Source organism: Anastrepha ludens, chromosome 5 (genome assembly GCF_028408465.1).
Source record: "Anastrepha ludens isolate Willacy chromosome 5, idAnaLude1.1, whole genome shotgun sequence".
NCBI classification, from domain to species: domain Eukaryota; kingdom Metazoa; phylum Arthropoda; class Insecta; order Diptera; family Tephritidae; genus Anastrepha; species Anastrepha ludens.
The window spans coordinates 32,914,165-32,931,220 of record NC_071501.1 but is presented as its reverse complement, the minus strand read 5'-3'; the positions used below and the strand labels follow the sequence as shown (position 1 = coordinate 32,931,220).

Below are 17,056 nucleotides of genomic sequence, written 5' to 3'. Positions count from 1 at the left end.
ACCACTTTCATATAAAAGTGTGTGAATTTGCTTTATCAAATTCAATTGACAACTTTGTCGAAAGGTGGCAACCATCTCCAAAAATATTTTCAAAAATAAGCTCTTCTATATTAATTTATTTTTTAATTGACACCAATGCTGGATTATTTTGATTATTTAACTAATTTTATTTAATTTGTAAAAAGGTGGCAACCATTTCCACAAATATTTTCTAAAATAATCTCTTTTCACTTTTTTTATTTTGCAACCATAGTTTTAATTTTTAATTAAACCGCTGGCAACTCGATTCAAAAATATTTTCTAAAATAAGCTCTCTTATTTTTTTTTTGCATTTGACACTAATTATTATTTTAATTATTTATTATTTACTTAACTTATTGGATTTTATTTTTAAACCGCTGGCAGCTCTATTCAAAAAGATTTTCTAAAAAAAGGTATCTTATTGGTTTTTTGTAATTGACACCTAAGCTAAATTATTTTAATTGCTTATTTCCCATTATCCAACTTATTGCTTTTAATTTATAAACCGGTGGCAACCCTATTGAAAAATATTTGAAAAATATGATGTCGTAAGTTTTTCCATTTGACACCCCTGCTGAATAATTTTATTTTCTTTTAATTATTCAACTTATTGAGTTTAAATTTTAAACAGGGAGCAACCCTATTCAAATAAATATATTTAGTAAAATAAGCTCTCTATGTTTTTTTTTTGGCATTTGTCACTAATTATTATTTAAATTATTTATTATTATTTACTTAACTTATTGAATTTAATTTTTCAACCGGTGGCAACGCTAGCCAAAAATATTTTCTATAATGAGCCATCTTAATTTTGTTTTCATTTGACACTATTATTTTAATTATTTATTATTAATATTTATTTAACTTACTGAATTTAATTTTTAAACCGGTGGCAGCCCTATAAAAAATTATTTTCTAAAATAGGTTCTCTTAGTTTTATTTTTGCATTTGACACCTAAGCTAAATTATTTTAATTACTTATTTTCAACTTACTTGTTTTAATTTATAAACCCGCTAGCTAAATTATTTTAATTGCTTATTTCCCATTATCCAACTTATTGCTTTTAATTTATAAACCGGTGGCAACCCTATTCAAATATATTTAGTAAAATAAGCTCTCTTAACTTTTTTGTCGCATTTGACATCGATACTGAATTTTTTTAAATATTTATTGTTAATCAATTAACTTATTGGTTTTAATTTTTAAACCGCTGGCAACCCTATTAAAACAAATATTTTCAAAAATGAGCTCTCTTAACTTATTTTCATTTGAGAATTCTTCTGAATTATTTTCATTACATCTTAATTATGGAGCTTATAGAATTTAGTTTTTAAACTGGTGGTAACCATCTTCAAAAATATGTTCTTACAAAGCTCTTTTAATTTTTTTATATGACTCCATGCCGAATTATTTTAATTATTTATTGTGAATTATTTAGCTGATTGAAGTAACTTATTGAATTTAATTTTTGAACTGATGGCAACCCTATTTAAACAGATTTTAGAAATAAGCTATTTTTTTATTTCATTTCATTTCATTTGTTTCCCATATTATTCCCAATAATTTTCGTTATTTCCCAATTATTTTCATTATTTCTTATAACTTAGCGAAAACCGGTGGCGCTCCTATTGAAAAATGTATATTATATTAATGTAATTATTATTGTAAGTATTACAATATATAAATGTAAGATTTTTCAAACCTCTTTCCTTTGTAACCCAAATTGTTAAATTTCGTTTATTTTATTATTTAAGTATCTCAAGTTCTTTTTCATTTGACATCTGTACTGTATTATTTGACAGAACTTATTTATTAAATTTATTTTAACATTTTGAACAGGAGCGCCACTCTATCAGAAAAAGTAGCATATTTTTTAACCCAGCTCATGAAATGCCCTTTATCAACAATTATTAAAAATAAAATATTTATACACAGTCGAACGCCTTAAGAGTCACCCAAGACACGAATAGACCTCCTACCAAATAATTGATAAAAAGGTTAATCCCCACGACCTTGAAATTTCACTTCCAACTACAAAATCAAACTAGATTAATAAATATTTTTTCCGCCTAGGACCTGTTACATTTAACTCACATATGCGCACCACCTGGCAAGTAGTCCTTCATCTGTAGTTTCTGCAACTAAAAGCTTACGTCATATCCTGCTACACGCTATAGTACATCAATCTCAAGCATACATACATACTAAAGAACAAAAAGCACTTACCATCCTCTCATTTCTTTTGAACCAAATATAAGAAAATTGTATTTCCTACGTTTCCTGAGCTCTAATTATTTTAAACTTCATCAAATCTTAAGTAGTACATTCACACTTATATTTTATCTCTTTATTAATGAAATAATAATAATAGTATAATTTATCAGAATTATAGAGCACAATTATCTATTTGCACTGCAAGGATGATAGGTTACCAGGTTTGGCTGTCATGTCCCCGGATACTCGGCAGCAGAATTCTTCCACTTATATCACCCGTATTCGTCCAATTAATCGTTGTTCAGACGGCAACGAAGGAACATCAGCGGAACTTTTTTGATATTTTTCGTATATCACTAGCATAATCTCAGTTGTTCCATAAAGCAAATCGCTGTCATGACCCCGCTTACGTCAGCCAATTAGCTGATTAATTCAAATTTGTAAACTCTAACCTTTACAAACGCCAGAACGGTGACGTGACTTTGCGCCCACAAACTGGGATTTGACTCTATTACACTATTTTTATTATACCAAATTTCAAAAGAGTTTAAACATAAAATCGGAAAATTTCCGGAAAAATTGGGTTGACCGCCCACTCTGCCTACGCCTCATTTTAAAACAAACTGCGTGCCTATTAATGTCATAATACATACACCAAGTGCTTAGAGGCAGATGAAATACAATAAAGAGATGTTTCAAAAATTACTTTTGTTGTTGTGTACTATTATAATTATTGCTATTCACAAGCAAAATAATTTATTAACTGTGCATATAATTAAAATTTATAATAATGAAATGAATTTCTTTATCTCATTTCAGCAACTATTTTCAACAACTGCAGAGTTTTGCAATAAAGAAGTTGATTGTATATAAAATGAACTGAGCATTTTAATGCAAAAATATGCATTGCATCCGTATGCGAAATTTAAAAATAAATTTTAATCAATGAAAATAATTGTAAACAAATATTCGAGATAAGAATAAATAAAACGCAATGCGACAGATACGAGCAATACATTTTACAAAACTATTGACGCAACCAGCGGGCGGTTTATTATTCGTTTTGATATTTATGTGCCACAAGAATGATTTCAACTTAATTGAGACTGCTGCCGATGTGATAAGTAAGTACGGAGAAAAATAGAATTAAAAGTCGAGTAAATATTTATTTCATTGGAATAATTTAATAAGAAAATAAAACAAGTATAATAAATTGCGTTGCTATGTAAAAGGTCTATCACGTTTTAGGCTTTGATGTTGTTCTTTTTTTGTTTAATTCAGGTTAAAGAAATAGTTTTTATAGAAATTCATTCGACATAAGCATGCGAAATAATATATCCCGAGTGTCCTCCCCATGCACGCTTCCAAATGTCGATACCTTTGGTAAAGTTGTCAACCTTTCAATAGATAAGATAAAACTTAGTGTTCTATCTCTCTACCATCACCCGGGAGACTTCTAATAAGCAAATTTTTAGCAGATATACTCGTATATTCCTTCATATACATTTTATCAAAAAAATATCTTGGTACAACTACTACTATAACACTATAGGGGTGTCGCAGAGTTTTAGCGTGATCTGTCAATTAGCTTGTTTTTGGCATTTAATTATATCAGTCAACCGTAGATGTGCTCTGCGATTTTTACTATGGATAAAAATATCGAACAAAATATTTGTCTTAAATTTTGTGTTTTGAGCGGGATTTCGTGTGCCAAATCATAGAAAATGTTGCAGGAAGCCTATGGCGAGTGTGCTTTATCAAAAACACGTGTCTTCGAGTGGTATAAGGCTTTTGCAGAGTGCCGAGACGTAGTGGAAGATTTGCGCCGATCTGGTCGCCCATCAACGACTTCAACGGGTGAAAACGTCGACAAAGTCAAGAAAATGGTGCTGAAAAACCATCTTTTAAGTGTGAGAGAAGTAGGTCGTGACCTTAGCATGTCTCACAAATCAATTCGCAACATTTTACACCATAAATTGGGCATGAGACGCCAAGGCGCTTGGCTGCTCGACACGTTCCAAGAGAGTTGAATTTCTATCAAAAACTTCATCGGAAGAAGGTGACTGAAGACAAGCTTGAGCAAGTGAATTCGAACCTAACGTTTATCCAGCGCAACATAACAGGTGATAAGACATGGGTATATGAGTTTGACATACAAACCAGTCAACAGGCGGCTGATGTGGCTGAATGGCGCTATCCACATTAGCCAAAACCCAAAAAACCACGTCAAAGTCGGTAAAAAGTGAAAGTCGGGCTACTCGTTTGATTGTCATGGTGTTGTGCACTCGGAATCTCCGAATTGGTTCCAAATGCTTCTGCGGTAAATAAAGAATATTGTTTCAAAATTATGCAACGTCTGAGAGAGAATGCGCGTAAGAAACGACCCAATTTGTGGAAAGAAAACCCACGGTTCTTACACCATGATGGCGTACCGTCTCACAAGGCTCATATTCTGAACACTTTTTGACCAAAAACTCGACAAATATCATCGAGAAAACCAACTTTTTCCTTTTCCCAAAACTTAAATTACCACTCCGAGGACGCCGCTTTGAGTCGATAGAGGTCATTAAGGAATATTCGCTGAGGGAGCTGAAGAAGATCTCTTTAAACGCGTTTAAAAGGTGTTTTGATGACTCTACTCATAGTTGGCATACGCGTATTGCTTCGAATTGAGCCTATTTTGAGGGAGACAAAATAAATTTTGATGATTAAACAATTATTTTGCGTTTTATTCAACAATTTCCTGTACTTTTTTGATAGAATATAAGTATCATGCGCATAATGAGAGATACGAAAGATCGCTGAAATTAAATTCATTTTGTAAGTTGTGGTATCGAGAATTTTTCTCATAGAATTGATTGGCTGTACATCAATGATTCGAAAGGCCACGACCTACTCATTTATAAGTTCAGAGCCACTCTGTGGGCGAGGAAAGAGTAATTTCTCCTCTCTCACTCAGCAAATAGAGGAAAGACAAAGCTCATACTGAGACAATCAACCAGGTTTATTGCAATCTAAATTAATGGTAGGTAGCTTTAACCGAAACCGCTTTAAAGATTGTATGGAATCAAAATAGAATAATTTTATAATAATCAGGGGAATTCTAGCAAGGCAGTGTAGATTGAATTTTTATCTTGCTAACCTGGAATAGACTTTAATTGATTCAGTAAAGAAAAGAAAGCATGAAAGGTTCTGTAGAGAGAAAGATGAAACCACCAAAGATGTGCTAACATCGAACTGATGCATAAGCGAGATAGCAGAGGAGGAAATAAAGCTCAATAAAATACTAAAATATATTGAGGAAGAATATGGATTCAGAGAAAGGCTTTGAATCCATGAAAGGGGCAGAATCAGATGGCAGTGCTAAGTCCCTTCCTCGTAATAATAGTAACGGTAATCAACTACTTTCGTCTTGGATGTATAGCGTCAAGTTTATGATGTTATTAAACAAAATTTATGAAAAATTTGTTAGTTGTCTCACTGTAAAAAAAATCTCTATGCTAGTCACGCACAGGGCACTTTGTCCTCGGTCGACTTGTTCAAAGATTGAATGAACTTCATTTCGATTATTGCAGAAGCCGCAAGAATGAGGAAGAGTCTCTCTGACATCTTTTCTGTCACTGTCTCGCGTCGCATGCCACTAGGCTTTGATACTTTGGCTCAGCATTGTTAAGTGACACTGATGACTTTAGGGATATAAAAGTAAGCCATATAATGATTTTGTACTTAAAACAAGATGGTTTAACGAGGAGTAGCAGGTAAACTGCTACTGTGGTATGACAATGGATCGGTAACAGTCCAAGTAAGTTGGCTTAAAGAACGACTGCCACTTTTACATAGCTACCTACCTATGTTGCTGCTGGTGTAAGCTATTAAAGCACAGCTTATCAATTTTGTGTTTTCAAGGCAATAAGATACTGATCTATGTACTTCTCTTGTCCAAATCTACGAAACATAAATCCACCACGACTTTGCAACGAAACCAGACTCTCAATCAAGAAAATGATGAGCAATGTTGTCGAGGCAAAAAAGTTGACTGGAAAATTTAAAGATGGAGACGTGCTATTGCCACGTATCCCAATGATCCCGACAGATATGCCATTCGAATTCAAACGCTTATAGTTCTCGGTGCGACAATGACTATTAACAAAGCACAAGGACAATCTTTACAAGTGTGTGGATTAAATTTGGAGAATCCATGCCTCTCACATGGACAGCACTTCAATAAACATTGAATTGAAACTAAACTTTGTAATGACACAATTTTTTTCAAAAAAAACAAAATCAATTGTTTAGAATGAATTGAATATTTGTGTACTGATTTTTGTTTAAAGTTATTTATCTTAAATTTATTTTAGTTGTTGGCGTAGCAACGCGCGCCGGTTACAGCTAGTATATTTATATATTCTTAAAATATATTTATTTCTTTTTTTAATATTTTCACATTTGTTTAATTTTTGCTCTTATTCTCTTTCAGCGGATCCCAAATTCAGTTTTCCAATCGCGAACGTAACAGCGTCTGTGGGGCGTGAAGCATTTCTGACGTGTGTTGTGCAAGATTTGGGATCGTATAAGGTGAGTAAATGAATGAAGTCGAAATGAATAAGTAATCAAAAGTAATAAGGTAAATGGAAAGAAAGTTCATTCATTTAGGTTTCTGTCAGTTATAGTTTCTTAAGAATAAATAATCAACCATTTTAAGAGGTAAACTAACCTCAAGATTGTTGCAACAACTTTGGTGCACTAAAATATATAAAATCAAGAGAAGCATCAATCCTTTAAAACAAAAAAAAAATGAATTTTGCTTAAAGCCTTAATATACTGAGTGAGAATATAAAGCCTATAAAGGAACTATGGGCAAAAAGTAAGGTGAATTTATTTGTCAAACTTCGCGGGATTAAAATTTCGCTCTAGTTATTTTTTTTCATGAGTTGGCGGCACTGTTAGTAACATCTGGGCCAACTTTTATGTGAATGTCAGTATCAGTAATATATTTACGCTTGTGTTTACCAAACGACCAGGAATGCATTTTTCGATTTTTATAATGTCTGATTTGATTAAGCAGAGAAGTGCCATCAAATTTTGTTTGCGGAATGAAATTTTGGGCTGCGGAAACGTTTAGCATGTTGCAGAAGGCATTTGGTGATTCGACCATGTCGCAGAAAAATGTTTATAAGTGGTACAAAGACTTCAAAGAGGGTCGAGAACGTGTTGAGGACTTGGAGCGCTCCGGACGACCATCGACGTCAACAGATGACCAACACGTCAATAAAGTGAAGGAGTTAGTGCTCAAAAATCGTCGGTTGATTGTTAAAGACCTTACTGATATGATCGAAATATCAGAAGGATCTGTGAAAACCATTTTGAAAGACCATTTGGGCCTACGAAAAGTCAAATCTCGTCTGGTACCGAAAACTCTCAATTTCTTGGAAAAAAGTCGTTGCGTTGATGTGTGTGAAACAATGCTTTCAGACTATCAGGACAAGCTCAAATGCATCATTACGGGAGATGAGACTTGGATTTATGCTTACGACCCAGAAACAACCGATCAATCAAGCGAATATCGTGCTAAAGGTGAGGCCAGACCGAAAAGAGCACGTCAAAGTCGTCGGAAAACAAAGGTCATGTGACAGTTTTTTTCGATTTTCGTGGTGTGGTTCACTATGAATACCTTCCACCTGGCCAAGCTGTTAATAAGGAATATTATTTGAGCGTTATGCGTCGTTTACGTGAAGCAATTCGTCTAAAAAGACCAGAATTATGGGCCAACAACTCTTGGTTTTTGCATCACGATAATGCACCGTCTCACACTGCACTCGTTTTTCGTGACCATTTCGCCAAAAATTCCACGCATATCGTTCCGCAGCCAGTATTCGGTTGATTTGGCTCCGTGTGACTTCTGGCTATTCCCAAAACTCAAGAGGAGATAAAAGCTGAATCGAAGAAGGTGCTGATGGATATACCGGAAATGGACTATTTGGCATGTTTCGGGGATTGGAAAAATCGTTGGCATAAGTGTATTTCATCGAGAGGGGATTATTTTGAAGGGGATGAAATTGATTTACAAGAATAAATAAAGATTTTTCATTTTACAACCAAATTGACCCTACTTTTTGCTTACACTCATTACAAAACCACATCCGGAGATACCCTAAGAGCCCCTTCATTCATAAAATTAAAGGTTTTTCCTTAAACGTGATATGGTTCGTGATTTGTCAATAAACTGCAAAGTTTCTTACAGACTTATAAACGATAACTTAGAACTAAAGGGCAGAAAGCACTTAAATAAATTGTATTCACTTTCTTAGAAAACACATTTTTAGGCAAAGAAAAATCAAGCATAATAGAATTCGAAATCACTTTGAGTTCTCCAAGTTAAAGCACTAATGGGGCATTTCTGGCGTAGTTCAAGATGAGTATTCTCGCAGGAATAAGAAATTGGATAGCTGGCAGTAACGTAGGCCATTCGGTTACACCACTCACCAAGCCATGCACAAGAGACACGGAAAGAGTAATCCTGCTGCTTTCGAGGGTTTTAAAGTTACTCAAAAGGAGGCGAGATTTATATGGAGAAATGGGAGTGGAGATATTTAAGGAAAGAAGAGCATATTAAAGGAACACTTTTTGAAGGAATGAAACAATTTCCTTAGTTTTATCAAAAGCGAATTTATGATGAGGTATCCAAATAAATGCAGCATTATGCTATTTGGACGAACAAAACATGTATAGGGTAAATTCCGAGTGTAGGGATCTGTGAAATTAGATATATTTCGGCAAATAAAGATTCGGCGAAACTGATATTGATATGATACAATTGACATGAAAATTATTTTATTTTAAATAAATATTTATTCATTGGCGTACTCCTATTTCCTCATAAACGAAAATTACTATCGGTTTTGATACGAAGAAGTCCCACTATTTATTCGCAAGTAAACAATATATTCCCCCAAAATGGTGGTTTGGTGTGTTTTAAGTTAGGTGGAATCATCAGCACGTACTTCTTCCGAAATGAAGCTGCTGATATTTCTTTCTCAATGGAGAGCGGCATAGATTAATGACACCCAGCTTTTCATTACCGAAATCGGAAGAAACATTCGGTTTCAACTAGACGCACGTAAGCCAACCGAATTATTGCAAAAAAAGTTTTACAGTTGGGTTATATCAAGAAATTGGTCTACAAGAAGTTGCGATTTAACAGCCTTACACTACTTCATGTGAGGTTAAAAGAAGTCATTCGACTATGAGAGTAAACTGGGCTCTCTTCATGATTGGAATCTCAATAGCCGATGCGCTAACCATTGCATACGGCGAATTTTGTGGAAAAATGCTCGAAAATTGGATTCAACGGCCTCGCTTCATGAATAAAAGTCACGCAGGTTATTTGAATGATTTATTATTGAAAACTTAATTATATTGATTGCACTTAATATACCATAGAAAAAAATGTGGGTTTCCTCTACAATTAGAGTCATTTTTCGTAATCATATCATGTTTAAGCTTGAAATGCTTCTTTTTTTCACGCTTCGGCTTAATATAAATTTAATATCAAATAATGTCAACCTGAGTCGTTTTCACTTTGTTAAAAGCTTTTTTACTTCATAAATAATACAAAAAAAGGGGGAGGCCTTGTACGAATGTTATTGGAGATATTACCTATGTATGAATACCACGTATGTATGCACGTACCAAGAAGCACACCACAAATAGGAGGAGGAGCTCGGCCGTATACCCAGGCAAAAAGGTTTATACGCGTCTAGAAATGCTAGCAGTATAAATCACTTAAAAACACAACGTTTTATTACATCAGAAAGCAATATTCATAAAAGTCACAATTTCCACGCAAGTAATTAAAATTAACGCCTATAAAAATAATTGAAATATGAACCAGGCTAAATAAGCCAGAGATTAAACAAAGATTTGAAAACCACAATTGAGGTTTTGGAGCTGGTTGTTCAGTTATTGCTCTCTAAATGTTTATTTGTGTAACTGGTGAATGTAGCAATAAATGCACACATATACAGGTATCCTCACACAATGTGATAAGTATGCGATAATTTCGTAAATATTTTATGAACGAAGCGTTTACCCCAAATTAAGCTGTTATCCTTTCATCATTTATTATGTGTATGTGTATGCGCAAATCCTTTATGGCTTATCACACATATCTGCCTATGTGTCAAGTCAAATCAAAATAATTTGTCGGTTTCATTAACTATTCCAAACACCCTACGCAGCATAGCCGTACATTTACGGCACAATGGTAACACTTTAACAGCACATTAGCCATAATCAACTACTTAGGGCGCGCTCAGCACTCATTTCGTTATTCACCATAGAGCAACGTTAATGAATTGTGTTCATGTGGCGGAGTCTACGCAGTGTTTGTGTGTGCGAGAATGTGCTTGTGTGGTATCATAACTTAAGTGGGCATAAATGTTTCCCAAAATGCTATAAGCGAACACTTAGTGCTTAACAAATACGAAACAACCTGCCAACTCATTCAGCTCGGATATATGTACGCATGTATGATACAATATACACATCCACACGGATACCCACACATGTAGGTAAAAGATTCTTGCATACCAATTTTAATAATGGCAGTGAAGAACCCAGTTGGAATGCTTTTAGCACACAATCTATATTTTCTAGTGTTATACGCCTATAAACAGGCAACAATTTATTTTTTTTTTGAACTATAGGGTTAAAAGAGGCGCATAGATGTTGTTTTAACCCTCTAGTACCCAAGACCGCCTGTAGACGGTCTAAGTTTATTTCACGCTTATTCCCTTTTAAAATACCATTTCGTTACTTTTTAAACTCTTTCTAATTCCGGAAAGTCCCAAAATTATTGCTGGTGCATTTGCAGCAGCGTCTTGTTTTTTAATCAGCCGTCATAGTCATTTGAAGTCGGAAAATAGTGAAAAGCGGTCAAATTAATTATTCTGCAAAAGTGGTGTATTTTAAAAATTAAATAAAAATATTAGAAGTGTATTTAGCTTATAATAAAAATTATCATAGTGTTGCTGGTTGTGTTCAAAATACGAAAGTTAAAAATAATAACAAAAAAAAAGTGTTTCCTGTATTTTATAAACCTTTGAAGACAGCCCGTCTAGAGGCGGTCCTGGGATAACTCGGAATAAATAACATTATGCGGTAAGTTTGAAATTTTGATATTTTAGAGGGGGGCTAAGCTTAAAGTTTTGGTTTTTTAGAAATGGATCAACGACAAAAGTGTAAATTATCATCCCTCAATGATGAAGATATTGCAACATTTTTGGATTTATTGGAAATCGACGATGATACAGACGTGGAAGAAGATTTGGAAGATCTTTTAGACGAAGATGTGGACGATGCAGAATTACCTATCGACACTGGAATTGACGAGGTGATTAACAGGGCGGTAAATTTGTCAGATTCTATGCTGGAATCAGAAGTGTGTGTCAATTTATGTACATGTTGTCAATTTATGTCTCGTTGATCATTTCAATAACAGATTTCAGTCCATTCCGATGACTCAACGTTTATGTGACGATGAACAAATGTGCGCACCGAAGATGAGGACTTTCCTTCGACAATATCTACCAGATAAACCACATAAATGGGGTATAAAACTCTTCGTTTTGTGTGACTCCTTCGGATTTTGTTATAACTTCGAAATATATTGCGGCGCAGGAGACAATGCTGTTCTGACTGATACACCAGATCTTGGGGCATCAGCGAATGTGGTGGTCCGATTGTCCCTTAATATTCCAGATTTTAGAAACCATATAACATATTTCGACAACTCTTACACGTCACTGCCACTTCTGGTTTATCTAAAATCACGCGGAATACATTCGCTGGGAACTATTCGTTCAAATCGAATTCCGAATTGCAAACTAACCGACAGATCTTGATCTCAGGAAACAACCCCGTGGGTATTCAACTGAATTTTGTGGATCTGCTTTAGGAGTTGACATGTCTTTATCAGTTTGGAAGGACAATAAAATAGTGTGACTCGCATCGAGTTACGCAGGCGAAAAGCCCTTCCAGAATGAAACAAATGTTATAAATAAGGTGTCGCGGTTCGTCCGCTCAGAAAAAAAATTTGTTGATGTCGATGCAGTCCGTGAATATAATAGTCACGTATGGGGGGCGTCGACCTCATGGATGGACTAATTGGGCGATATAAGATTCCGTTAAAGAGCAATAAGTACACAAACCGACTTTTTAATCACCTGCTTGACATGGCCATGATAAACGCTTATGTTTTGTTCAGAAGAATTAACAAGATTGACACGCATGCTAGGCAGTACCAACTGCCGAACTTCCGGGCAGAGATCGCATACGTACTATGCAAACAACAATATTCTTCAATACCAAGAGCTCCAGGTCGTCCATGACAAACTCCTCAAGTAAAATTTACTGGAAGAAAAGCTTACTTACCTCCTGACGACGTTCGCTACGACGGAGTTGGACATTTTGCAAAGTTTTTATCACGCACCGGCAAAAATAGGTGCGAATATCCTGGCTGCACCTCCGAAACTCAAATCGTGTGCCGAAAATGGAATCTGAATCTTTGTTTTTCCCAGCAAAAGGACTGCTTTCACAATTTTCACCATAAATAATTTGCACCAACTGCCTATTTATGCCCAAAAGCATGCCTTTCTTTTGTGGACATTTTTCTAAAACTATCTGACTGTTTGTTTGTATTGATTTCTGTTAAAAACTTTCTGTTTTGTTCAATAAAAGTACGTAATACACTAAATTTGCAAGTTTTTCAGTTTTTTTTTTTTTTGGCGTTCTTTCCCAAAGCCGCCTGCAGGCGGGGTAAGGTTTTATCCCTATATAATCGGATCAAGGAACAAAATTTCACTTTCTTGATAAAGAACCTATAATTTTACCATAATCCCCACCCAAAGCAATTTTTTTCATTCAAAAATAAAATTTGGGCACTAGAGGGTTAAAATAAAACATATAAAAATTAAGATTCCTTCTGGTTTTACTATATAAAAACAAATGGGTTCTGAACATTTATATGTAAAAAATTGCATCGTTTAAAATCCGCCAAGCAGGTGATGAAAGCCTAATTGTTGAGAATGTCGAGATATCGACATTGATGGTCACTGTAGCAGCAACATTCTCAACAGAACGTCCAGTTGTTGGTCTGCTAGTCCTTTTTCTATCCTCAACAAAAGCAGTTTCTTGAAATTCTTTCACTAACTTTGAAGTTGTCGACTCATTCGAATGAGGTTAGTTTAGGTAAAGTTGCTGTCTTACGACGCAGCTGGGCAACATAGAGGCAAAATAGGCAAAATTTGGGTTTGACTTCTTCAAAGTGAAATATTTTCGGGTTTTTAATATATTTATATTTTTATTTTTTTTTAATGTTAGTACAAAAAAAATTACTTACGAAAAATTTTGGCAATTTACAATCAAATTTTACAACTGGTTTCAGTCTAGTCTCTTTGGAACTAGTAGGACTTTTTCATGAAATAGAGCGAAGTGCTGAAAAAGACGCCGAAATGACGATTCGTCGTCGATCTCAACTTGTTGGCCTTTGTCCCTCGACTATGCGGAAAATTTTACGTAAGGATATGGGCTCACATGCCTATAAAATTCAACTCATTCAAGAATTGAAGCCAAATGACTATCGTTTGCTTCGTATTTTCACTGGTTGTGCTCATTTAGATTTATTATGCAGATTTATTGGAAAATGTAGTCAAAAATTGGACTGATGTAACTCGTAGCCGCGGAGGACACATACCGGATATTATATTCAAAAAAAATATCTATCAGATTATAATAAAAAAATTCAGTCCAACAATAATTAAATTTTTGTTATAATTTTAAATTCTCATGATCTTAAAAAAACATCCTATTTTATATTTAACATACAAATATTTAGTACTCTTTAGAAAATCCCTGCAGGGTCACTTCCCAATCAGACACTAACACATGTTTACATACATTCCTATCCAATCTAGTGGCCTGATAGGGCATTCAATTTACCAGCTCATTCCATAAACCATTAAATTTCGGTTCGAACAAAAACAAGAAATGGAATGGTGTAATGATGAATGAAAGGAGTAAAAAAAGTGGTATCATTAAACTTGGTAGCAAAGACAGTGTAGTGAGTAGGTTTCGTATTTGTAATTCTTGTTGTTGTTTTTGCTATTTTGTTTTCATAAATGATTTTCTCCAATTAAGCCTTAAAATGATAATCGAGCAGGCTCATGGGTGTAATTACTTATTTTATGGTCCTTGTCGGCATACCGCACACGACGTGTTCCCCCCCTATGCTCGCCTTTGGCCGCTTCATAGCTGCCGCGTGTATCTGTTACGAGCATGCTTGTTAAGGATGTCAAACCCGAAATCCCGATCTATTTTTTAAGTACCGAAAATTTTGGAATTTTAAGTCTTTGTGATTTCCTACGAAGCATGTGAAATGAAGACAGAAAATTCCCTTTTTTTAACAGAAAGGCAACACTGAAAAGCACTTTGCGTTTACAACATTTTTGTAGTAGAAATCAGCTGTGGCCTTTGCGTTCAATGTTCTACTCTTCAAATGACTGAAATGTTATTATTCGTGTTTTGTCAAATAATATTCAAATAATAGGAGAGCAAACCACTATCCCCTTCCGCCAAGCACGCAGATAAGTAATGAAAGAGTTGATTTTATCATTTTAATTTGAAACTATATTTCAGAGGTTTCGTTCAGCACAAGACAGAATCAGAAGCCTTCACCTCCGCTCTGAAGTTTTTCGACACACCTTAAGTTGCTTGCAGCAAAATACATTTTCTTCAAATCAAATTTAACAAAAAAAAAATTTTTTTTGGGGGTAGGATTAATAACCGAAATTAAAAATAAGTACGCTCGAAATCTTATCTAAAAATAAAAAAAATAAATAATTGGCGCGTACACATCTGTTAGGTGTTTGGCCGAACTCCTCCTCCTGTTTGTGGTGTGCGTCTTGATGTTGTTCCACAAATGGAGGGACCTACACTTTCAAGCCGACTCCGAACGGCAGATATTTTTATGAGGAGCTTTTTCATGGCAGAAATACACTCGGAGGTTTGACATTGCCTGCCGAGGGGCGACCGCTATTAGAAAAATGTTTTTATTAATTTTGCTTTCACCGAGATTCGAACCAATGACCTATCTGTGAATTCCGAATGGTAATCACGCACCAACCCATTCGGCTACGGCGGCCGCCTTCTAGAGCTGTGATATATGAGTACCATAGAAGAAAAGGGAACTATTAGACACCTCCTTTGTGAGTGTAAATGATTAGCTAGAAGAAGACTTTATACGATTGGTAGTGCATTTTTAACAGATGTAGCGGATATAGCTTAAACTAACGAAGTTAATATCGTTTATAAAAGCCACAGGATGGCTTAAAAGGGATCGCATAGGTTAAGGAGAACTTCCAGTGGCATCGCAGCGGACCTAAGACAGGTCTAAGCGTGTCTTATTCACAACCACCAGACCTACCTACCTTCTATTAATTTTTTTGTCAGTGAATTGCCAGTGGAATAAATCAGTCCGCGAAACTAAGTAGGGAAAACTTTTGACCCGCCCTAATGTGCCTAAAGTGCTACTAAACGCGTACAAATTGAACTGTTGTCTTTTATTTTGTTACAAAGGAAATATTTTTCATTTTACAACCCTTTTATTTAATACTGTCATACAGTAGGAGAGTTTTTCGAACAGTACTGATGAAATTTTTCTTTTGAGTTAAGTTTAAAAAAAATGTTAAATATCTAAATTTTGGGCCCAATCTCGGAATTCCGGTATGGTATCAACGAAATTCCATAAAATTCCGGGATCTTAAAGATCGAAAATGTTGACATCCCTAATACATATGTATATGCATATTTATAATGAAAAAACAATATAACACTTCAACAGTTTCATGTCGTTTCAACCGGCGTGGACTATTTTTCAATATCTGTCATTGCCTAACAAAAAACCATAACCAACCTTATATAAAAATTTAAAAAACTTCCATCCACATTTCAAACAAAATAGGAATTACAAAAAAAATCGGTATGTAATCGTACGACCCAGTAAATTTTAGTATAATCAGTCGAAGTTGCTAGAATATCCCGTTAATTTTTTATAATATTTTACCTTGACGGTGTCTTCTCTCTAAAACAAGTTCAGACATTTTTTTTTTTTATATGGAGAAAATAGGCAACACGGTCAGGGAAAAAATTATTAAAAATCGACGAGAACTTTGAGCCACTCAAAGTTGATCTTTATTGCACTAATATTTAATGGGCTAGTATTTAACGAGCATTAAAGAACGAGAACGAGAAGATGGAAGAAGGAGTTAGCTAACCTGCAGCGCGCGAAATAAAGGACGGAACGCTAAGGATATGGCAAGACCGCTAGAGAAAAGGAACACGCGAAAAATCGACGGCTACGCTAGGCGTCACATGGTACAGCAGTTCGGTGAGGTAAATTTTTAACAACCCAAATTCTTTCGGGATACGGAAATACGTGTTCAAAATAAGGAAAAGCGAGCACTCCACATGCATATAAGGTGATGCCGCCGGAGATGACGCTTGCGTTGGGAACAAGAACTTCGAACGCTGGAGAATGCAGTCGGCCACATAACCACTGAAAATATAATCGGCGAGGAAATGTGGGACATCTTCAGTGATTTCGCGGAAAAAATTCTCCGTTTGAAAAAGCGAGACCTGGACGCAGGCACGCAAGCATAGATCTTGTAATGAGGAAGATGGAACGCCACTCTGAAGTAACGGGAAAGCTCTTCTTGGACGGGCGAATGAGTTTCAGGATATACCACTAGTGCGACGGCAGCATTT

The 17,056-nt window shown here is 35.1% G+C and overlaps 1 protein-coding gene across 5 annotated transcripts in view; it reads left to right on the top strand.

Annotated features, from left to right (window-relative positions):
* Positions 1 to 17,056, top strand: part of LOC128863947 (limbic system-associated membrane protein) — a 118,973-nt gene that overhangs the window by 30,550 nt on the left and 71,367 nt on the right. For all 5 annotated transcript variants that reach the window (XM_054103380.1, XM_054103379.1, XM_054103378.1 and 2 more), the window contains exons 2-3: positions 3,056 to 3,360; positions 6,714 to 6,811. In XM_054103380.1, coding sequence (XP_053959355.1) covers positions 3,231 to 3,360; positions 6,714 to 6,811 — 228 coding nt within the window. In that variant the 5' untranslated portion in view covers positions 3,056 to 3,230. The remainder of the gene's footprint in view (positions 1 to 3,055; positions 3,361 to 6,713; positions 6,812 to 17,056) is intronic.